Genomic DNA, 24,357 nt, shown 5'->3' on the forward strand with positions numbered 1-24,357 from the left:
CTCGGGGTCGGCTGGGGTCAGCAACAAACAGAACCGCTTCGGGGGTCCCTGCCTTTAATGCCCCCCCCGCCCCCGACCTTCTCCCCTCTCTATCCCCCCCAAAAAAAACACCTGAGAACACAGGGTTGTAGCAACTGAACAGTACAAAAGCGTGGAAGGACAGAGCTCCTTCTTTCTAGAAATCACAGCCTGAATTTCCCCTCCAGACAGTACATTCAAGCATGAGTATGGTGCTCAACATAACATTCATTATATTAAACATCACGACTTTTTGATTTTTTTGGGGTGGGTGTTTTGGTTTTTTAGGTGTTTGTGTGCTCGGACTTTTTTTTTTTTTAAAGCATTAATCAGCATTTCACATGATAAAACTTCGTAAACAACTTAATTCGAACAGATTTGTACCCGGTCGCTTACTGGATGAGGATGAGTAATACTACATTGTTCTCTGCAAAATCTGCTCATCATAAAAATTTCATGGGGGACATCACTATCAGAACTCAAGGTTCTAACATCACCAGTCCAGAGCTGGAGGAACAACAGCCAGGCACTTCATAATTGTGACTGCATTATTCAGCTACACAACGCAACTGTTGTATATTCTCCAATCGGGGATTTCAGGGAGGTAGCTAGCGTAGTATACCCACCTCCCATTGTCACCCTTAGGAAATACAGCACCATCATTTTCAAGTAACAAATACTAGCCCAAAGGAGGGGAGGACGCCCCTTGAGTCACGCTGCTGTGTAAGATACTGCATAGGTAGCTCATGGGTTTGATATTTCAGTATAACTTTAAAGAAGCAGTACTAACGAGCTCACGATCACATAAAATACAGAAAGATTGAGAACATTCTTCCCAAGTCATGCCCCTCTTTCAGGTAGCAACTAAACATACACAGAAAGGACAGCTTTCCTGACAGAGATGTGAAGATTTACTGGCCTGCAACACATACGAATTGTCTATAATACCAGACGACATTGATTTTGATGCTTTTGTTTATATAAATATGTTTATGTGTATGTACTTACTCTTACAGCACCAAAAATTCAGTAAGTTTTTTTATCTTAGGAAACCAATCAGTATTTTTAAATTAAAACATTACTTCTTCATTATTTTCCTTTAGCTGATGTGTTTTTACATTCTTTATTCAATTCTCCAGCCATATTTCAGATTGCTGAAGTCACATTTGAAGTATTACCAAGATCATTCACATTTGGAATAAGAAAGCATACGAGTTTATCTCCAAATTCCTTTACAGCTCTGTAAGACCTTTTCGGTCATTTAAACAACCTCAAAGTCAACAGTACCTTGCCAGACACCTTAATTTTTATGAGCTCCTTAAATAACATCATTCAAGAACAACAACATTTGCAATTTAAACATGCAAACATCTGCTGTCAGAAGACAGCAAAGCTACACAAAACTACATATTAAAGAAACAATACAGTTGACTGGAATTGTCTTCTTGAACAGCATCATTGGGGGGGAGCTGATTTCTGGCAAATTCTGTTAGCTTTGCAAGTTGACATTGTGTAGCACTATACAAGATAGTCCTTAACTGTCAATTAAAACTGTACCTGCTCCTGTGCAATTACCTTGAAGAGAATCAGCGATTAACCTGCACAAGATCAGCTCTCTGTCATGGGGGAATGCAGCAGAGCTGCTATTTAATACAAGGATAGAGAGAGGATCCAGACTTCTGATGTCTAAGTTACATGTAGCTCATTTACAAGGTATGGGTAAGTTACGGGAAGTCCACCACGCTTCACTAAACATTTTTGCAGCACTCGATCAGAGTAAGTACTCATTATGCAGGACATCTGGATACTCCTATTTCACTTTGCACGTTAAAGCTTCCTTGCGTATAATTCTAAAAAAATACATTGCAAACCATGCCCAGATCCATTCAGGTAGCTGCTCACCCAATGTGAACTGTGGAGAGACACAGACAGACAACAGAAGAGAAAAAGAAGAAAGGAAGGGACAAATTAAGACATATTCCATTAAAGTAAACAGTTTCTCCAATTACCAATAAAGCAAGGCAAAACCTGCTTGAACATCAGCAGCTAAGCTTTACATTCAACCCACTGGGAGTAAACATATTTAGCCATTTTGGAAGTAGTGTCCACAACTGAATAGTTAGGTTCTGCAAAAAAATCCTGAAGCGGTTTGTCAAGTTCACAACAGTAATACTGTCCACTTCCTTTTATTGCCACATCTTGCCAGAATCCTTCCAGTCCCTTTTATTCCTTTTGGACTAATCCCCACTTCTTCAATTTCCTCTGCTCAACCTATCAAAAGCCACTAGTCAGGGACACATGATATGTGACCAGTGTTCCTAAGATTACTTTGGAGCTGTCATGGCTTAACCCCAGCTGGCAACTAAGCACCACGCAGCCACTCGCTCACTCCCCTCTCACCCAAAGGGATGGGGAGGTGAATCAGAAAGGAATGTTAAACCACAGGGTTGAGATAAGAACAATTTAGTAAGTAAAGCAAAACCTGCACATGAATTCACCACTACCTTCCATTGGCAGGCAGGTGTTCAGCCACATAAATGAAAGCAGGGCTCTATCACACATAATGGTTACTTGGGAAGACAAATGCCACAATGCCAGATGTTCCCACCTTCCTTCTTCCCCAAGTTTATATACTCAGCATGACATCATATGGTATGGAACATCCCTTTGGCTAGCTCGGATCACCTGTCCCGGCTGTGTCCCCTCCCACCCTCTCGCTGGCAAGGCCCGAGAAACTGAAGTCTTTGACTTAGTATAAACATTATCCAGCAACAACTGAAAACACCAGTGTCCTGTCAACGTTGTTCTCACACCAAATCCAAAACACAGCACTGCACCTGCTACTAAGAAGAAAATTAACTCTTATCCCAGCTGAAACCAGGACAGGAGCCCACAGTCTGCTCCCAAAAATTACAACCTAACATATGGAGGACCAGCTTCCAGGTAGCTTAGAATAAAAACACGGGTTTTTTTCCCCTGCTATTACTCCATTCTTCCTACCCACTCTTCCCCAAAGTGGAAAAATGCTCAATAAGTTAAGATTAAAAAAAGCTACTTCTGTTCACAGAAGACGATGTAATGCTTGCCCAGTATGCTTTTGAATAAAAAGTTGTTTCTTTCCCATTTTTGCTGTGCATTTCAAGTGGGAATTGGATTCACTCTCTCAACCTAAAAATATGCATACCCAAGCATAATTTTCTAAAGCAGAATTAGTGACAAAATACAGCACAAAGTCTGTAAGTCCTACAATATATATTGCACTTTTTCAGAATACAAACAGTTTTTATTCGGACTCCTAAGCAAACATCTTATTTACTTCTATTGACACACATGAAATAGTTTAACTAATTTTATTACCTTTATTGCATGCTTCCAGTAGCCAGTAGTCCTGGTGGATAACCCAAGAGTAGAAACAGCATGACTAGCATACTCTTCAGCAGAAGGAAAAAAGAAAGATCTTTTTGATGTAACACTGCTGCATGCTACCATTTTTGTAGCAATTACAAATGGCGTTAAACTCTGAACAAAAATTCCTTTTGAGGCATACTCATAGTGTAGTGCTCTACTGAAATAGTCCAAGTAGGTCTAGAAAGATAAAAGCAGATAGGCATTTTTTTTTTAAATCAAGTCCCAAGGCAGAGTTTTGTTAGAATTACAGAAAAGTTGTAACATATTCTACACATCAGCTACAAAACCTTGAAAAAATAGTATAAAAATACACATTTCTCAAGTATCATCAACATTTCTTTTTGTTATTTGTTTACTAAAAACCTGCAACAGTAACTTGCAGGACAAAGTGACTGCTTAATTCTCTGATGTCAATTTAACAATCTGACAATTTCTGCTTAAAAACAATACAGAAACATTTATTTCATCTAAAACAAACACCTTATCTAGTTTGAGGGCATCACAAGCTAAGTATACATACTACTGTCAACATGATAAAATGAAGTCCCACTCTAATAGATTTACAGGTGAATTTCATATTCAACTGATCTTCCCCCAGAACCTATGTTAATTACTACCTGGGACTCCCTTGTGCAAAATTAAATATTAATTTGTTTAACTGTAGCTCTATTATCTCCTTTAGCTCATTTTACTTTTACAGAATAACAAAAAAAAAGCACAAGCCTGATAACTGGGAATGCTGGAATCAAACAGACAGAAAAATAAGCATGGCTCACTCTTACCAAGGCAGCATCACCGACACCACGCTAAAGCTACTGCTGTGCCACCACAGCCAGTTACCCCCAGGAAAAAGCATTTTAGACTCAGCTTGTGAGTGAACATGTTTCTGCTCCCAAATGGCCTCGCAAAAGCACCATTCCCAACAAACTGTTGGGAGAGCATCTTCTACAAATGCTCTTACACCTGCTTTAGGAAAGCAAAACAAACCGACCCCTTCAAGCACTATGCACTGTTAACACACAAAGAGACTAAGAATGCTGCTAGAGCAGCTTGTTTCCACTTCTGTGCCAGTGTAATTGTTCAGAGGTCAGGCTTTAAACTGCACTGGTGATCGAGGATTTGGATTAATGATGGCAGCCAAAGAAACCTTGGTTACATTTGGTTTTGTTCTTTTTCAGGTACTTTGTTTTAGTTCAGACTGCAGTTCTGCATACACTTAGCATAACCAAAGGGCAAGATACTCTGCAACAGAAACAGGAATCTTAAGCCAATTCCTATACTGACAAAAATTTTCAAGGAGTTTTAGACCTTGGGTAATAAGAGCTGGTTTTGCTCCAGGCAAAAGAAAGCACCCACAAAAGCTATCCCAGGAGCAAGACTGCATAGGTGTTATGACTACAGCTCCCACCAACAGCTGGGAGCAATAATCACTTGTGTTTAGACACCAGATCTAGGCGAGATCCTTCTACAATCTCAGTTGCTTTTGTGGATTCAGCAGCAAGTCATCCAGCATAAATCCACATCCCCACAAGCATTAGTACTTCCAGAATCACCCAGCTTCCCCATCCTAATCATTATTGACTGGATCTCCTCAGGAAGAGTAATGGGGGGGGGGGGGGGGGGGGGGAAGTACTTTTCACTTCTCCCAAAATATGGTACAGAAAATGGTGTAAGAAGCCTTTTTCTGCCCCTTGGTGTTAGGTGAAGCAATGGCTTGATTTGCCAACAGTCCTCTTCACAGTGGTGGCTTAAGTACAAGTATAGCCCCTCTTGCTACCCAATACTAGTGTGTAAGTAACTTGAGGTATGTCTGCACAGGTCAGCTGAAGAAGAGGGAAATTAAATTCTTGGCCCTTCCAATGTGTCACAGAACTGCCACTTTGCTTTGCACATCATTTGTCTGAGGAAGGTAACATTTTTCCTAGAACTACTGCTATGCCACAATTAATAATCCAGATAGCACTGACTTTGGTACAAAGCCCAGCATTCTTAAGCATAAAGAGTTTACTGCTTAGTACATGTAACATTCACCTCCAATATTTGAACAAATCCCTAAAAAAACTTGAAGTATTTTGATATCCTTGCTGAATAGGTTTAAAAAAACACAACAAAAAAGCCACACAACCTATAATCTCCTTTGCAGCGCATACCACTAAACGTTACAGCCCAACTTACTTTAGAGGCTCCATAGATTGTCAACATTGGTGTTGGCTGACAACAGGATGCAGAAGAAATGTTCACAATTGCCCCTTTCTTCTTCTCTGCCATGCCCGGCAGCACAATATGCATCATCATGTTAGCAGAAACAATATTTACGTTGATCATGTCCCACAGAATATCCTCAGAGAGATTGGTAAAATAGTCTGGGTAGGGATAAAATATTCCTACATTATTCACCAAAATCCCAATTTCTCTATCTTTCAGAGCCTCCTTAATGGCCGGGTAAGGCTCACGACCCTTGCTGAAGTCAGCTACTATAAAATCTGTTTCCACTTTATAGGTTTCAGATATGCTTCTAGATACAGCCTCCAGCTTCTCTTTGCTTCGGCTGATTAAGATGATGTTGACACCACGCTTTGCAAGCTCTTGGGCATATGCCTTCCCAATACCATCTGTGCCACCTGTAATAGAAAATAAAAAACCAAGGTGAAAATCAGAGCAGCCCCAGCCTCCAGTTTTGGCAGTTCTTTCAATTATAGCTTTATTCTCTTCTCTGAGATCATGTGGCACTGAATCTGCTGATGTCAAAGCCACAACATTAAAGACAGTGTTGTCAGTAGCAACGTTCTGCTATCCCGCGACATACAAGTTTTATATTTTCTATGACAACAACAGAGAGCTTAAAGTAGAACCTTAATGAAAGGCTGGGATGTCAGAGATATATGACTTAAACCTTGCTGAAGAACTTGAGCACGTATGAAACCCCATAGGAAAAAAAAAGGATCTTGTCTGTATCTCTGTCTACGCTGTACACGTTCAGGGTGTACCTTGCAAGTTTTGGGAAAAATTGCTCTGTGATTCTTTCCCAGCAGTCAGTCAATATACTCAGAACGCCAGTCTCCTGAGGAATTGAATTTATTTTGGCACTGAACAACTGACACTGCTCAAGCAGATTAACTCGCAACCAGAGATCATACAGGTCCCGGCTTATGACATAAAGCTCACTCAGCAGTGCAAACTAGCAAGCTTTACAGTACTGGCATGTTTTATAAACCTAAGCAAATACACTGCTTCAGTCTCTTACCAGTGACCACGGCCCATTTCCCATAACGCTTGACAAGATCGATCTCGCCACCCAGCTTTGGAATTAAATGCAACCTGATCATGCTGTAAGTGTCAATCGCAAGAGACACACACTTTCTGACTGTGTACCAAGCTCCAACTATAGCCAGGGCCTCTATGTAAAAATTGCAGGAACGACTGATCTCTCTGTACAAGAGGTAGAAACGATCCACTGCAGCCATGGTGATCACAAGCCTGGAAAAAAAAAAAAAAAAAAGAAAAGAAAAAGACACAGGCAATTATTACAATTGTCTCTTGGGCCATGTAAACTTTTCAGACTGAATGGATAACCTTTGAGATTCAGCATGTTGCAGTCTGAACACCATTTTGATGCTGAAAAGCCTCAAGTCAGACTGCTAAAATTTGGGTATGACCTGCCATCAGCCTCACTGGTTTAGCCATTTAGCCCTTATCCAAGGGTTTAATTACTGATCAGTTATCCTGCAATAACACTGATCAAGGATACTATAATAAAACAATTCGAGGCCAAGCAGACTGGGGAAGCTCAGCACATAAAAACTAATTTTGGAAGATTAAGAACCACCTATGGAAGAGGCAAGGGTAACCAGCAGGAGAGGGCTGAGCACATGAGAAACAAGGAGCTCTTTCAAGCACAGAAAGCTAGATGACAGAGAACGGAGCTGAGGGGCAGCACCACCAAAGCACCAGCCATTTCCCAGCAAGGCCCTGCGCCTACCGTGGCGGCCAGCTTTGAGAACCCTTGAGCCACGGGCTAGCACCGTGTGTCAACCCCACACCGCACATCGGCTTCCAGCACAAACACTACCGTGCCCCACATGATTTTCACAAGTAAATAATTTTTAAAAACAAGCGTAAAACCCAACCGCCGCTGCCGCTTGTTGCTGCGCGGCCGTTAGCCGCCGCCCTGCCCTCGCTGACAGGCCGGCCCGGCCGCAGGCCTCACCGCGCCCCCGCCGCCAGCCCCGCTCACAGCCCGGCCCGGCGCCTCGGCCCCTCGCTCAGCCCCAGCCCTGCCGCTCCCAGCCCGGGGCCTCTCCAACGGAGGAAGACCCCCCACCCCGCGCCGCGGGGCCGTTACCCGCCCGGAGTCCCGGGGCCGCGGGGCCGGGCCCTCCGCCGGCAGCTGCGCGGCACCGCCAGGAGCGGCCGCGGCGCCTTGTGGGCCAGCGCGGCGTCACCATGGCGACGGCGGCGGCTGAGGCGGTTGGGGCGGCTGTCCGCGCCTCAGGACCGCCGGCAGGAGCACAGTCCCAACCCCTCTGCCCCGTCCCTCGCCGTTTATATCTACCCGGTGCATACCGCGGCGAGGCCGGGAGCGGCCGCCCACCCCCTGCGCCTGGGGCCCGGCTCAGGTAACGGGAGCGGGGGGGGGGGTGTGTTTAATGGGAGATAGAGCGGTGCGCTCTAGGACACGAGGCCTGTCTAGAGACCTACCGACCTGTAGCGGCGAAAAGCGTGTGGGGGGAAACGTGACAGCACCTGCAGCCTCGTGAGGAGACTAAAGTTTGCCTCAGGAGCCCGCCCGGCTTGCAGCGGGGCAGGCGTTACGTAAGAGCGGGCTGTGCCTCGAAGGGCCACCATCGCTGCGTCCTCTGCTCTGCAGCTTCCAAAGGAAAAAAGTGACTCTCTATTTAGAGAGGCTTCTTGGTGGTGGTCCTGTGTCCCCTGAGTGGGATCCGTGGTGGGCAGGGTTTAAAGTAAACTCTCCCTGCCTTTTGGTATCTCAACAGTGAGTAGACCCAGGCTGCCAACTCCACACAGGCTTCATAATTTGCTCATACTGGTCTTTTATCTGTAACAGGTTCTCCTACTAAAACCTTTAGGTGTTTTATCTGGAAGAGTTGAATTGTACACCAAATACTGACGTTTGTCTAAATCACAAATCTTAAAATGCAATCACAAACCGGAGACTTGGACAAAGGCCTTGGAGGGGAATACTTGGAGGGAGAATCTCTGAACACCACCAGAAATGAAGCTACCCACACAGAAAATGAAGGCAATTCTTTCAACGCAGGTGAGCCCATACAGCTGGCTCACTAGGACTGATGTAGGGAACTTTAGTTTGCATAAAGCCTAGACATAAACTCTGTCTAGTTTATGAGCTAGTTAGAGCTCACATGGATGCGTTACGAGTTTATTCTTTCTCCCAGCAAAGTCACTGAAAATCTTGCCGTAACTGAGGCTTACTCAACTGCTATCTGCTTGTGCTTCCTCCCTCCTTCTGTGTCTTTACTTTTGTCTTGCTGGAGGGATACCTTGTCCTGTGTTGCAATCATACAGCTAGCCTGACCTCTGAATGTTTTAATCACAATCATATTTAAACGAGCTGGTACAATCATCTTGCTTGTCTCTTTTTAAGTGCATACACTACAAGTGCAACTAGAAGGTGCAGAGCAAGAATCTGAAAAGTATTGAAAATGCAATTAATCAAAGGCGATCTACAGACAGGTTGAATGATTACAGCCCTGGGTATGCTTTCCAAAGTGTACAAAAGGGTAAATTTGTAGAAGAGCTAAGCTAACAAACAGTGCTTGAGATGACTCGGATATGCTGCTACTGTAGTCTCTCTACATGCAAAGTTAGCAGCCTTGTTAAACTCAAATCATCATTAATTAAATGTAACATATAGTGGATGTCTAAGACCACATTGATGCCAGTACTTTAAGACCAGTGCGTACTACCTGACTTCCAGATGTAAAAAAAAAAAAAAAAAAAAAGTGGATTTTAACAGTTTATTTTGCTACTGCTTATTTTACTACTTTGCCCTCTACAAAAATTAAGCTTCCTTTCATATAAAATGTTGGCAAAAATCTTGGTTAGAGCACTTATTTTCTGGAAAGTCTCATTCAACTGCTCTTCAAGATTCCTCTAAATTGCCAACATGACACTTTTTCCCCACTGGTGCTTCTAAACTGCAACTTGTTTTCTTATTTATAAAGATATTAAAACTCAAGAGAAAGCTATCAGCAGTATGTCCAGAGCAGATCAACAGAATGGACAAAAATCAGATGGTGATCACAAATCTGTAACCAGCTCATCCAGTCAAAGGACAGAAGAAGAGCAGGGCTGTGTAAGGTAATACATTATTTGTGGATGTTTTCTATTTAAATCTTGGCATCACTGAAGTCAATGTGAGTTTTGTTATTCAACATGTCAATTCAGGAGAACAATTTCGAAGATGAATTTAAGAATAATCAATAAATCAGGAATTAGTGATAGTTCCAGCATTTGTACAGCTTTTTTTAATGGCCACAGTAGCAAACGGCATTCTGACTTCATGATGTAGTCTAATGGATATGTAGAAAATTGTGCAAACTCTTTTGAGAGTCATTTGTTGGTAGAGTTGACCATTTCTCAGCATCAATTCAGACAATGTATTGTATTAATTCATCACTAGGTAAATATTACAGTTGTCAGGATAATTTTCAGCAGAGGAAATCCAGAGGTACCTCAGGTAGTTGACAATAAGACACACCTCCTTTGTAAGCTTTGGCTCTGATTTTGGTCCAGCCTAAACCAGCATATGCTGCAATGAAGGTTCGTTAATAGTTGTGAAATGGGATTATTCTTGTGTTATCTCCAATTAAGCATGTTGCAAGCAACTAATAAAATTAAAAACCATATTTGGTACTACTTAATAACATTGTTGAAAGTCTGGTCACATGGGTTAGTTATGGAGTGATATATAAGGAACAATGAACATTTACCCTCCATACCTGCTTACATGTTGGTGAAACTTCCCAAAATTTATCTTGCTGCTAACTTTAACGTAGCTGTTTTATTAGGGACAGTTACAGTCCTTTAAAGTCAAGGGAAAAACTCACTGAGTTACCAGGAGGTGGATTGGATTGTACTTACATAGAAAACTTTATTATTCTGGGCTAATCATCCTGACATGCTTCAGAATTAAGTTCTCGTGAAGAGTGATGGCAGACAGCAATAACTGCACGTAAGAATCAGTGTTTTGAAGGAACATATTTTATGATTCTATAACTTGCCTGAGGATGCTAATAATTTGATTAAATGCTACTACAAATAGCACAGTGAAAAACAGTGGGATATACTGCAAGTAGCTAGCATACAGTAATGTACCTGCGTTGACAATACAAGAAAACAGCATGTATTTAAAGATTTTGCTTAAAGTTTAAAAATCTTTTGTTCCTTCAGAGGTTTGTATTGGCCACATTTAGTTTACGGGGCAGTTACAAGCTGACAATCATATTTTGTATTGTCCCAGGAACTCAATTGACTAGTTGACAGTATTACAGTTTTGCTCTTCAGCAATACTGAGATTTGTAGTGTAGTAAGTAAATATATCTAAAAGCACATTCATTATGAAAGGTTTAATTTCAATGAATTTACTCAAGTCTTTTTGTTATTTTGAAAATATCTCCACGCTAAGAAAATCTTACTGTTACAGACCTTAGGCCTGCAAATACTTATGACCACAAATGCAAAGTTTGATTTGCTAATATGGAATTGAGAAGTAGAAAATAATTTTGGATCATTTAACACTGTACTTCTGCAATATTTCTTTAAGTGAGGGGTATCTACTAGAAGTTTTATTCTGGAATTCTGTTTTACAAAATCTAATCTTCCTAAGCAAGAAGATACAGATATTTTCTGCATGGAATGTTTTTGCTAGGTGTTTTCCTCATGGGTTCTCAAGTTATTTGTCTGTAATGTTACTAAATTTTATGTAGCTGAAAAACAGTTCCCTAGCAGAGACTTTGCAAAGAATAACAGGACACTATCAACTATAAACCTGTTGATCCAGTGCTGTCTAGCACAGGGTCCCCAGATAACAGCGTAACACATCCCATCAGCAGCTCTTTGCTGTGATCCATTTCTATTTTAACAGTTTTCAGGCCACCTGTGTACATACCCACCACTTTGGGGGTTTTCTGTCTGCTGACGGCTGTGTGCAGCTGTGGCCTTGTTTGGCTGCTGTTGGCTGCAACCCAAGTGCTTTGCCCCCGCAGCCCCTGCCGTTTCACACTGTAGTTTTCTGCCCAAGTCCTTTTGCCAAGTCGTCTGCCCCTGCCCTGTTCAGCTGCAGGCCACAGCTTCCCTGAGTAACCTTTTCTTGCTTCTCACTTGCATCCCAAAAGGAGTGGAGATGAACATTAAGCAATTACAACTGAACAGGTATTACTCATTTTCTTTCTGTGGTATTCCTAACCAATCACAGTTGTGTATTAAAACTGTCTTGAGTGCTATTTCAGAATCAGCATTTCATTAAAATGTTAGGTTGGTAACTATTGAATTTGTAGTCTGAGAAAAACGTTGCATATTGGCTATGCCACCAAAGATCCTGCACCAAAGCAGCAAGGAATGGAGGAAAGAATTGGAGAGGAAGGAACCAGAATCTAACACAGGATCATGCTGCTCTTTTCCAAGAAGGCAGACTCTTAATTCCTGACCCACTCTCCTATGTAGTTTCTGTTTTTCAGCAGAAGAGCTCACTTCAAACAGGTAGAAATGGAAAGCTACTCTAAAGAAACCTACTTTTTTTTATTTGGAGTGTAGTCTTGAAAGCTGTAGCTATTTCTCTTACATAAAAGAACATTTCAGAATGTGTACTGAAATACATTTTTTGTTTTGCTTCTGCTTCCCATTATTATTTTAGAATGACAAAAAAGATTCTGAAAGACATCTGTAAACAACAGAAATTATACTTGACCCCTTGCTTAAATGATACACTTTACTTGCATTATAAAGGTAAGATATGGACATGACTATAGATTTATTACTCTTAAGTAGCGTTTTAGCAGAGAATTATGGCTTACTGAAGTAAGGTATCTGATAATTCTTTTAAATTAGAAACATAATTTTATATAATAATGAAACAGTGAAACAAAATGAGTCAATATGAAAGTAGAAAAGTAAACTGATTATAGACTTTACTTTGTGGAGTCATTCAAAGGATCAGTAAGAATCAAGGGATATTATCCCTCCCCCCCAAACAGTAGTCTGATAAATGTCTTTCAGAGGAAAATAAATATATTTCTTCTTAAGTGTGTTTGTATAAAGAAGCTGTTTTCCAGCTTTGAGAACTTTTTTACTGCCAAATAAAAATGGTTAGGAAGAAAACAAACAGTAAAGACTTGCTGTACATTATCAAATACTACTGAAACAAGAAGACATTGCTAGAATGAACATGGATCATCCTCTTGTGATCTTTGAGCAGGTTTTTGCATGATACGGTTAGCTTGTTCAGGCTAGTGTAAGAATTGTTTTAAATAAATAGGACATGCTAAATCTACCTTCTGCATTTGGCCTTGTTTTTGCTATTTTCTCAATATGTATTATTTGAGCATCTAAAGGACTGCACAAGATACAGACCAGAATAGGTGCCTATATGTTTTTGCCCTTTATGGGCCAGGTACTGTACTATTAATTCAGTGGAAATATTGGCCGCACCTTCAGTACAGGTGTTCTCACAGGCTGTTTCAGCAGCACTGGTTTAATGAAATTTACTTTATCAAAGACTTGATTTTAGCCAATGCCATTTCATTTTAAAACATCTTTTCCTGCAGGATTTGAGCGCCTGGAAAATCTTGAAGAGTATACTGGATTGAAGTGTTTATGGCTGGAATGCAATGGCTTAACAAAAATTGAGAATTTGGAGGCTCTGACAGAGTTGCGTTGCCTCTACTTGCAACTCAATTTAATTAAGAAAATTGAAAACCTTGAACCCTTACAAAAGCTGGATTCCCTCAATATCAGTAACAACTACATTGAGACCATTGAGAATCTCTGTAAGAACTTTTGGTGCAACATGTTTTAACTGATAACGAACCCACGTTCCCAAACTGTGACTAATCTATGCTATTATTAGTGGCACTAGTTTCAAGGGTTTTTTTAATTCATGTTAAAATTTTTGCACAATATCCCATACCAAAGTCCTCAAGGCTTCTATTGAAGAGTCACACCTATGTATTTTGTAATTTAATAGATGGGAAACCAAAGAAGACATAGTAATTACATTCACGTGGATACCTAGGACATTTAAGTAGCTTTTCTTCACTTCTTAATAACATCTTAGTACCCATCTGTGTGGCAGACAGGCTGACAGTCTAGTTTTCACCATTTACTTTACAGTTAAGATGTGCTTTGGCAGTTGCAGACTGATTACCACATGTTTTATGTCTGTTACAGGACCTACTCCATTTTCAGTAGAAAATAAAAGAATTCCTCTACATTATTATTTGTGTACATTGGGAGTAATATGAAACACAAGCTCTTGCTTTTATGTAACTGACTAGTTTGAAACATGAATTAAAAGCAGCCAGCATCCCAAAACCAAACAACTATTTTTCCCACAGTGAAGAAAGCAGCTTTTGAGACCTAGCCAAAAAGTGCATATAACAGAATATCAAATTCAGGAAAAAAACTCCCAATTCAATATAAACAATTGTTTTGAGAATGCAGTTTTCTACTTGCTCCAGAAAGCCCTATGTGAAGCAATGACACTTACCTTTCCTTTTGTTGTAATGTTCTTGTCTGACAGCTTGTCTGAAAGTCCTGCAGACTCTGCAGATTGCTCACAATAAGTTACGGACAGTGGAAGACATACAGCACTTGCAAGAATGCCCAAGTATTTCCGTTCTTGATCTTTCCTACAACAATCTAAGTGATCCAAGTATTATAACTATTCTGGAGACCATGCCTAATTTGGTAAGCCGAATATAGCTGAGGGTTTGTATCACGTATGTGGATGAATCCCATTAAATGGTTTTGCCGGGTAGTCCAGTGCACAATAGCTGTCAGTCTAAAAGGAATGTTATTGAACGTTATTTGGTTCGTTGTAGATTACCTGTAGCACCCAGGATGTTTTATTCACTTCTTGGTTTTGAAACAATCGGGAAAGTGCATGTCCAGATTGGGGGTTTTGCTACTCAACTTTAAAAATGGTTTCCCTTCTTTCTCTAGCGTGTGCTGAATTTGATGGGTAACCAAGTGATAAAGAAAATTACTAATTATAGAAAAACATTTATTGTTCGACTAAAACAACTAACATATCTGGATGACAGACCAGTTTTTCCAAAGGATAGGTAAGAAACGGAGCCATCTTCTTTACACAGCAGTAAAGCTCAAATGCTGATGATCACTCACCCATTTTTTGTCAATGTTGTCATGGAAGAAAAGGAAGACTGACCAGTATAACTTATTGAGGGTGGGTGACTTTGAGTACAAGAGTATTATACTACAGAGTCCTATATCTAACATACCTAAAAAAACCCCTGTGTTTTTTCAAAGGAGAATTAATTCTTGAACAGAATTGTTATGTGCAGAGTCTGTAGACCAGGGCCAAATCCTGATTTCAACAGAAATTGAGCAGGTGTCTGGAAAAGCAGGGACAAGATCAACACTCCTGACAGATCTCCGGTGGTGTAATCACCAGCATTTGAATATCTTTGTTTCTTTTGTTGCAGTTCCACATACAAGATAAGATATATGTGCACCCCTGTTGCATATGGGATTGTCACTGCTGTATGGCTGCTTTTTATTCTTGCAGCTATTTTATGCTGTTGCAAGCTATTTTAAGTTTAAGTTAATCTCACATTGTAAAGATAGGCTTTTATAGCTATATTACAGCAAGCTTTTGTGTTTTCATTAGAGCCTGTGCAGAAGCCTGGGCTGTTGGAGGGCTTGAAGCTGAGAGAGCAGAAAGGGAAAAATGGCAAACTAGAGAGAGAAAAAAAACTGAAGATAGCATCAATGCTTTAGCAGCGATCCGGAAAAAAGCAGAGGAAAAGAAAAGTCAAAAGTACATGGAAGAAAGGGAGGCAAGTGCAAAACGTGGAAATGGAGGTGCAGCAGACATCCTAGAAGGTTTGTCATTACTAATTTTGAAGATGTCTGTGTCTGCTTCAATTTGAATGTTTAAAATAAATGAATAGTTCCTAAATGTTCAGAAGGAGGCTGATGCAATTTTTGGAATATATTTATGAAACTTATTTCCCCATACTCAGTACTTTATTAGTCTTGGTGCATCTTAGATTAACCACAATGATTTTAAGCAATCATCACCTTTCTCACTGCTGATGAAGCAAAAAAACCCTAACAAACCACTTTCTGTCCCGATATTTCAAGCTCTTGTGCTTGTCACCACAGCAACCAGGTGCTAGCCAGGGCAGCGATGGCTCCAGCAGGCATTCATGGGTGGGGGCAGGCAGTTACACCCCAAGAGCGATTCTTCCCCAAGATGCAGAACAGGGCTGGCCTCAATAGCCACTTGGGCTCCAGTAAGACCCAGTGATAACCGCCTCACCAGTCCCTACCCAGGCACCTCTCCACTGCTGCGTTGGCTAAGAGTGACAGCTTCAGCCTAGAGCCCACAGCAGTGGTAATACAGGCAGTAAGAGGAAGGTCTTTAATAATTTGCTTCACTTACTGCCCTTTTTTATGCCAAATTCTCCTGTCACTTTATTCAAGGAGACAGACGTTTATGACCAGAAATAGGTCCCAGCATAACCTTCCTATGTGAAGTACGCACTATGTGAAGTATGTGAAGTGCTCAGGTTAAACAGCACTGAAAGAGTTTTTATCTACCTGATACATTTTGGGGTTTCACGGGCTCTAAAATTAAATGTCGTTGACTTAACAAGTAAAACTTTTTCTGCTAGCATAAAGGAGATGGATAACTTCAGCATTTGTCACTGATCCATCAAAACGCTCAAGCATATATTTAAATATTGTGAGTCTTTTCAAAGTTAACTACAGATACCAGACAATTGTTTACTATAGTGTTTTCTCTAGATGAGTTTTTTTGCTGGGGAACTGTATTTGCTGGGGAGTTGAGACATGAAAATCCAGAACATTGCTGTAATCTTGGGAGGACTACTGATCCACAAATAGCTGCTCAACCAAAGTAGGAGCTTGTGATGCAGGTTTTAGGCCAACCTATTAAGACGATGCAGTAAAGTTGGGATATTTAGACGGAGTAATGGTAGATTAACTCAGCAGTTTTAAGGAACTTGTTTCTTCTGTAGGAGCGCCTGCAAATTCAGATGACAGTGGTGGAAATTCTAATACATCAGAGACTTCAAATATATCAGAAGAGGAAAAAACTCAAGAGAAGACAGAGACATTTAGAAATGAAAATTTTTATGTTCATGATGAAGTGATAACACTTCTACCAAATAGGGGAGAGAACACGGATTTCACATCCGGAAATATTCTTGCTAGAGTTCAAGAGGATGCACAAGAATCAAACTGTTACAAATGCTCAGACTTCAACAAGAAGACAGACGGTAATGTGCACAGTGAAAAATCAAACAAAACTGAGGATGCAGAGACAACAAGCCAACCTTAGTGTAGCACTGCCTCTGCTGTGATTGAAACCAACTGATTCATAGATGAGAACAGCCCGTTAGTTTTCCACAGTGACTAGGTGAAAATCAAGTAATACCGGTTAAAATATTCTTTAAATTAAAAAAAAAAAAATTGAGGGCTGAACCTGCAACTTCTGCTATATAAAGGTGGAATTCCACTTCTCAAGTGTACCAGATTTAGTGACAGGACAGGAGAGCTTATGGGTTTCCCTTGCTCCCATGTAACTGTGCAGTCTGTCTGTCAGGCTAAGCTGGACATCACTCTCAAGGTGGTTTTGTGCCTTCAAACAGAAGGCTATTCCATTCTTCAAAATGGAAGAATGCTTTTGTAGATCTGTGGAACACGTTATGGCAAAATGCAAATATTAATTTATGCAATGTAAGGGAGCCCAAGAATATGATGGAGTGCTGGATTCAGCTGTGAATTTTGTAATGGTAGTCAGGTCCCCAGCAGCTTGGTTTTGCAGTGCTTGCTGTTGCAATATAGGAAGTCTTTTTATTCAGTTAGTTCTTTGCATCTAACTATTGTTTATTCTTTAGATCTACCAAGAGAGAAGGCAGCTGCTGAAAAGGCCACACTTCCTGAACTGGACAAATACGCTGAAATCAAACAGATCAAATTAGAGACTCCAGAGAAGCTTTATCTTGATGTATGTATTGGATTCAGATTTTGAGAAATTCAGATTTGTGTCTTATCTGCTCCCAAATTAATTCTTGTAAGATCCTGCCTAATAAAACTATATGGCCATGTTTCTAAGAAAGGCCTACTATTAGGAAAAGTTAAAGGAAAGAAGGAAAAAAAACCAAAAAAGGGAAGTTGTAGGGGTATTCATTCTCTCCAGTAGCATGTATAAAGAATTTACTACTGCTTCCAAAGTTTATTTTGTCCTTTGGCCATAAGTCGCCTGAAGTTGACTGTCTATCTTCATGATTTCTCTGGAGAAGTTAATGAGGATTCTCTTTTAAAAAACAGAAATCACAACAAAAAGAATCTAGTGGATACGTGCATCCTCTTAGGCAAAACTTAAATGAAATATACAGTTGAGAATGTGAACTATTGCAGAAAAAGCATAAGGAAGAAAGAGCCACCCACTCATTGTAAATGTTAGCTAGCTCTATTAGATGTTATAAATTGATTCTCAAATTATAAGTTTTAGGTATATTTCCAAGAAAAGTAGAATGTGCATTATTCACATATATAATAAGTGATTGACGTTCGTAATATGGTCTTCTGTTATCTAAAATTTCTATCTGATGATGCAAATATTTTGACATGTTTAACCACATTTAATCACGAGGAGAACATGGATATTGCTGAAAAATACAATCTCACTTCAAAGGAGAACTATTCAATATGCCCTAATTATGACAGTGCTGCTAAACTGACAGTGTCAGATTATGACATAACTAGCAAGAACAAACTTCTGAGGTTATGATTTCCCAGAGCACTTACTACACTCTCTGATCTCTTATACTGCCACTGTTAACTAAATTCTTACTGGAGTGCCTTAGAAAAGTCATTTGTATCTTTTCCATGCTCTTAATTTCCCAGGAAAAAATTCCATCCTGTTAGCAAAGGGCTCAGCCCACTGCTTCATAGAGCTTACTGCTGCATTCTCCTGTTTGGCTGTTTGTAGTAACAGGTGTAACAAGGATAGTGGAGAGAACTGGCAGCAATTCCAAGTATATACAGTACTATTTTTATAAGCAGATGTTACAGGGTCTGAAATAAAAGCTTTAAATAAATACCAATAATGTAGGTACCCGCAACGTGAAGATCTCATACATTCAATGTCTTTTTTATTTTTGATGCTATATGGCACCATAGCAAGCTCCTTTGCAGAAACTTTTAAGATAGTATATAAGGAACTCTTCAGCATACACGCATGGGGTTTCTTTTGACACATAAAAAGTGTGACTATTCTAACTCTACAGAAGAAAAAACAAACCCAAATTACACACTAAGTCAAATTTCAGTGTTCTATGCTACTTCGCTCTCCTGCTGAAATTTAGTAATGGAAGGAGCTTGTCACAACAACCTCCGATACTTACGCTATTGCAGATTTTCCGAAAAGACTTAGTGCTGTCATAGCAGGGAATGGCTGTGAGGATGCCAATTGTGAGAAGCTCTGGAGCAGCACTATCGTCTTCATTCGTATTCTGGAGTCAGTAGATGGTCTCAGTAGTCATATAAGGGAGAAAAGTGGAGGAGGGTTTGTAATGCGGTGGTTATGACATCCCTTTGTCAAGCAGAAACAAGCTCATGTTGCTGCACTGCCTTGGCAGTGTTTGAGCGACATTCTGTGCAGCTAAACCTGGATAACTTCTAGTAAGCAGTTTTGGTTTGGAACAGGATTGACAGCTATTTCACTTCCCTATTGACATCAAATTCCACCTACTAACGTTGGTCTCAAATCTTAATTTGCACATTTTTAATGCTGTTCTTATAAAGCTCTGTGACTTCAGGACATGCCGCACTGTGTACAACCATATCAGGAAACAGAAGTTTCCTTTGTTGACTTTAATTCTGTAATAATCTTCACCATGCAAGACAGTACAGATTAGATGTTCCTGATGCTACTACACTGGGCACCTTGCTATAAAATCATTAAGCTCTAAAACCACCTGAAATTAAAAGGAGACACTTTTACCAGTATTGGCCTACACTAAAAAAAAAAAAAAAAAAGTGGCAGAAAGGTATTATTGGACCTGTCTGAAGAAAAACAGTTCCCAGCAACAAGTCTGCAAGTTTGCAGTTCTGTATCCTTAATTATGAGGTATGCACAGTAAAACATTGTTTATTAGATGTATTTAGGTTAACAGTTTACAGATAAACAGTTTCAGGTAGACTGCGGGTCTTGATTTGACTGTTTATCTTTTTTTCTTCATACTCGCACAGCATAGTAGAAAATAACATTCAGTGTGACATTCGGGTTATTGCCTTCCCATCTGCTATTCCCGGAGACAGATGAATTTTCCTTTTCCCACATATGCTTAACAGAGAAAACTGTCATCTTGGAGAGGATGACAGTGTGGCATTGCTGGCTGTGGCCTCTTACCCTGAGAAGCGTTGTTTTGAAGAAGATTCCCAATGAGATAGAAATGTTGTATGTTATCGTTTACAGGAGCTTTTCCCACTGATTAATGATCTTGTGCTTGTCTTCAGGAACTGCCTGATTTAGAAGATCTAGATGTAAATGAATTTTCACCAGAAGAGGAAATCTTTGTTCAAAAGGTAAGATTCATATTTATTCCAGTGATGAAGCTACCCCAAAGACACCTATAAGTGTTTTGCAAAATGAGGATAATTAAATTGTGAAATGCTGGTTCTGGAGATGTAATCAGTTTTGCATTTATAAACTAAAATAGATGTTCCAGCAGATCTTCTCTATCCACTTACAAGTCTTTTTAAAATTTGATTTTTAATATTACTGCATTGCCAAAATGGGAGAATGAAAACCTAAGATCAAGTAATGCAACAGTTAAGTAAGATTAATTTTTTAATAGCACCTTAAGACTGCTCTTAAAAGATACTTTACTAGTACTAATATGCTGCGAAGGACTGAATAGAGAAAACAAATTGCCTGCTACTGAATAAAGTCAGACTTTTCAACTGAAAACACAGAGAGATTTAAACTCCTCTGCTCCACTGTGGACTACTCAGATACAAGGCAGCTTATGGCCACATTAGTGTTGTGCTGTGCTCAAACTAACCTTCTAGGCAAAAGCCTATAAACAAAAAAGAGAAGAAAGAAAAAGAAAACAAAGATTAAAAGCACAGCTTTGATTCTCATGCTGATGTTGACTCATACTTGCCTTGCTGGAGACAGAGGCTGATACAGTACATACAGTACATGTTTTTACAAGTCCCTCCAAGATAATGCAAACTTTTCCTACAGTCAGTGTAAGGCATGGAATTTATTTACTCTTGGTCACAGGCTTAAAACAGCATTGCAAAACAACTTGGCCGACAAAGCCTCCAGTTAAAAGATAAGGGAAGGGAACAGAGAGGATTATTGAGGGAGTGTTAGCAGCTCTCATGCTCCGAAGGGTGTTCAGTTCTTACGTGAATTCAGACAGAGATGTTAGTCAGGTCCCTCTCTTTGGAGGTGAAGTAATATAGAACTGAGCCCACACATTGCTGAATTGCTGAAAGAAATAATCTTTTTTATGGATTGTTAATAGTTTAGGCTCAGTTCATCGCTAATGCCTGAGAAATAGTTAACCTAATATTCATCCACAAAGAAGTAGTGCTGTGGGTAAAGCACAACTTCCATACATTTTGGGAGAACAGCACATCAAAGCTGTCTACTGTTATGTGGACCCAAGAGATATTTACCCATCTCTTAGCTTTTACATCTAGAATAATATATTTTCAATTACATTTTCTACCTTTACAGCAGGAGTATCACCCAAAGATTGAAATAATTTCTGAGATGGCAAATGACAGCAATTCTGCATTAGAGGAAAACAGTCAAAGCATGTTTGAGAATTCAGTAGAAGAAGTTCCAACACCAATTTTTTCAAATGTGTCTAAGATACATAAAAGGCATGAAAAGGAGCACTTAAGATCCCTTGTTGAAAGCTTCTTTACAGAGCCTGCTGATTCAGTAAGGTACCTGGAGATCAAAGATAAACGAGCAACCCCATCAAAACCCTTGATACAAGAGGTTATCGCTGAGCCCAAGGATAATCTACTATTGTCACCAGTCTGCAATCGACCAGATGACCCAAGCCCATGGGAAGAGGATGGTAAGATTACAGTGACATAATTAATCACAGAGAAAAACGTGGGTGGCACATACACACTAAAAGTAAGGATTCTATTCAGCTCTTGTTGAAAAGATTTTCAGTCCACTGTTAGTTAACAACCACATCTACCTTTTATTTATGTGGGAATCCTAATAAATTAGGAATTAGAATGTTGTATTTTCTTCTTCCGCACAGGATATCTTGCTGAGTTTTATTTAAATGGTTTTAAAAAATTGGGCTCTACATTTCTTTTTCCAGTATTAAAGACCACCAGTAAGTTTCATTTGCCTTTTGCCTTCATGCTTTTTACCAGGGAATGGCAGTGATGGCAAAGTACAGTGCCTGGCTGAGGGTGAAGGATGTCCTCACAAAGCACAACATGACAAGGTCAGTGGGAGTGGATTAGATGAATCACTTTGAAAAAACCCAGACCAAATCTGGAGCACAGTGCCTGGCTGAATGCATGTGGTTACACTCAAAATGCAGACCTCAGCAACAGGAGCGTTAGTTAAAACTTACATACACTTAACTGTGATGAAAAAACCCCACTGCCTTCAACAGGAGGACTTTGTGTTTCAATCAGTCAGAGGCTGCTGCAGCCTCCAGTGTCCGACCTTCGGTGCAGAACTTTGAGTTATGTTAGTGTGAAGAAAGCCCATAATCCCCCGTAACCTGCAGGCAGCAGGTGCCCTGCATTCCCACTGCCAAAGCTGCTGGAGATCCCTTGGTTCCAAGCTTTTCAGAGCAGCTGGCAGCATTCACTACTTTGAAAGTGAGGGCACTACTGTTTTCAGGTTAAATTCCACTCTCTTATGCCGTTTTTTCCCTTGCATCCTTCATCCTTAGCATTTCATCACATACATAATTTCAATGCGTAATTTAACATGTTTCTGTTATTTGAACTAAATAAAGATTCTACTTGTAACCATATCTATTTTAACTTGCATCATCTCCTTACCAGTATATGTTATACCAGATGGACTGTAATGACAAATGGAGATTGCTTCTTAACATAGTATTTTATGGATCTAATATGCATAGGTATCATGACTGTTTATGCAAAAACAGATGCAGAAACAGTTTGTCCATGCATGCAAAATCTGGGTTTACCTTTTAGGGCAATCTGTGATGAAGGATATCCTTCCATCTGCCATTTTCATTGGTTTTCATTGATAGATGAGTCTTGGGATCTGGATTTCAAGTGTAACAGAAAAATAATGAGCCAGTCAGTAGTGGCAGAAATACAGCTTTGGCGTAAAAAGCTGAGCAGAGGAATTCTTTCATTAGCTTCTCTCTTATATCATGGTGGTAGTCTTTTGCCAAAGTGAAATGGAAAGTAACAGCAGTGATGCCTCAGCCATGGTCTCTCTTCTTCCCTTCCCTTTTGTGGGTTTTTTTTTTTCCTTCTCTCCCTGCTGAGCTAGAGAATAAATTCAAGGAAGCGAAGATTGCTTGAGAGCAGTACTTCCTCTGCGACGCCACAAAAAAAGAGTTGGGGAAATGGACAACTCTTGGCCAACTCTTCTGCTGAGGCACTAACGGCTCTCATTTTCCTCACAGAAGCGGTTGTGCTAATCAGTTAAAAGAAATGATTGCACACTTTTTAAGCTTTAAGTATGACATAAAAGAGTTGGCCTCATCTTCAAAGCCTAACATTTTTATGATACAATGAACAATCACTAGCTACATCAGGAGTAAGCTAGGCTTTAAGTGATCTCACTTCATAAAGCCATACCCAAGTTTAGGTGGGTGTCTTTTTTCGTATTTTTATAAATCTCTAATAATTTGTAATAAATAGAATTGAACAGGTCTTGTAGATGTACACAATTAAAGAAAAAAAGTATTACTATGGGCTTGTCAAAAAGATGTATTCCCAACTAGCTGGGCTTAGGTGCCATCTGGTGGTAAGAGAAGTGGTCCTGAGTGTAACACAAAATAATTGTAAAAACCCTCAGGGAAGACAACACAACTACTTTAAACTCCAGCCATTTTTCACCTTCCATGAGTAAAAACGTGCTGGTAAACCCCTTGGCCTCCAGGACAGGGCAGGAGGATGAGCAAAGGGCCTGTGGAGAACAGGCTGGTCTTCAATCTTCTCTTTAGAAAGCTGCAAGTGCTGCCAACAACATTTGTGAGCTCAGTCCTAAAAAATACTTGCTTCCGTTTCCTGACAGAAAGCTGGATAAAGACTGTTTTGAGGGCTTTGGGTTGTGCATTTTTCGTGCTGTCTTTTAGTGCCTGTCCTGGCACCCACTTACTACACTAAGAACAAATAAGCAGGAAGGACCATAGTATCGTATCACACTTTAAAAATGTTTATAAACAAAAGATCTTTAAAAGTCATTCCAAGGGTAAATTTTGAGCTCTACTATCACTGAAAGCAAGGGGGAAAGAAGGGATAAAAACTGGAAGTAGTTTCAACTATAGATTCTTTTACTCTGATCCCGATTTTACCAGATATACCCACTCTGACCAGCATTTTAGTTTGAAGAGTTCAGCTGCCTTCTGAGCTGGGTTTACTTTCTCACAGTTTACACGTTAAATCTCTCCAGCTCCTGTTTTTTCACACATGATC

General features: G+C 40.1%; 2 protein-coding genes across 4 annotated transcripts; one reads left to right on the forward strand and one right to left on the reverse strand.

Moving 5' to 3' along the window:
- Positions 1-1,043: 1,043 nt before the first annotated feature.
- HSDL1 (hydroxysteroid dehydrogenase like 1) lies at positions 1,044-7,877 on the reverse strand. Of its 3 annotated transcripts, none has more exons than XM_055818961.1 (5): positions 7,769-7,877; positions 6,671-6,903; positions 5,602-6,047; positions 3,376-3,603; positions 1,044-1,930 (listed from the first exon to the last, which is right to left on the reverse strand). In XM_055818961.1, exons 2-5 carry the CDS (start codon positions 6,888-6,890, stop codon positions 1,829-1,831), a joined length of 996 nt encoding a protein of 331 aa, XP_055674936.1. In that variant the 5' UTR covers positions 6,891-6,903; positions 7,769-7,877; the 3' UTR covers positions 1,044-1,828. The 3 variants fall into 3 exon arrangements, with proteins under 3 accessions (XP_055674936.1, XP_055674937.1, XP_055674935.1); XM_055818962.1 differs by lacking the exon at positions 7,769-7,877 and adding an exon at positions 7,634-7,760; XM_055818960.1 differs by lacking the exon at positions 7,769-7,877 and adding an exon at positions 7,406-7,616.
- Positions 7,878-7,905: 28 nt separating this feature from the next.
- Positions 7,906-22,803, forward strand: DNAAF1 (dynein axonemal assembly factor 1). Its single transcript, XM_055818967.1, is given in 15 exon segments — positions 7,906-8,042; positions 8,492-8,704; positions 9,050-9,092; positions 9,094-9,185; positions 9,630-9,765; positions 12,320-12,411; positions 13,230-13,451; positions 14,204-14,370; positions 14,626-14,747; positions 15,314-15,528; positions 16,689-16,949; positions 17,571-17,680; positions 20,197-20,265; positions 21,431-21,782; positions 22,096-22,803. Coding segments are annotated over 14 exon segments (2,112 nt in total). The 5' UTR covers positions 7,906-8,042; positions 8,492-8,580; the 3' UTR covers positions 22,203-22,803.
- The last annotated feature ends 1,554 nt before the right edge of the window (positions 22,804-24,357 follow it).

This window comes from Falco peregrinus, chromosome 14 (genome assembly GCF_023634155.1).
Source record: "Falco peregrinus isolate bFalPer1 chromosome 14, bFalPer1.pri, whole genome shotgun sequence".
Taxonomy (NCBI): Eukaryota; Metazoa; Chordata; class Aves; order Falconiformes; family Falconidae; genus Falco; species Falco peregrinus.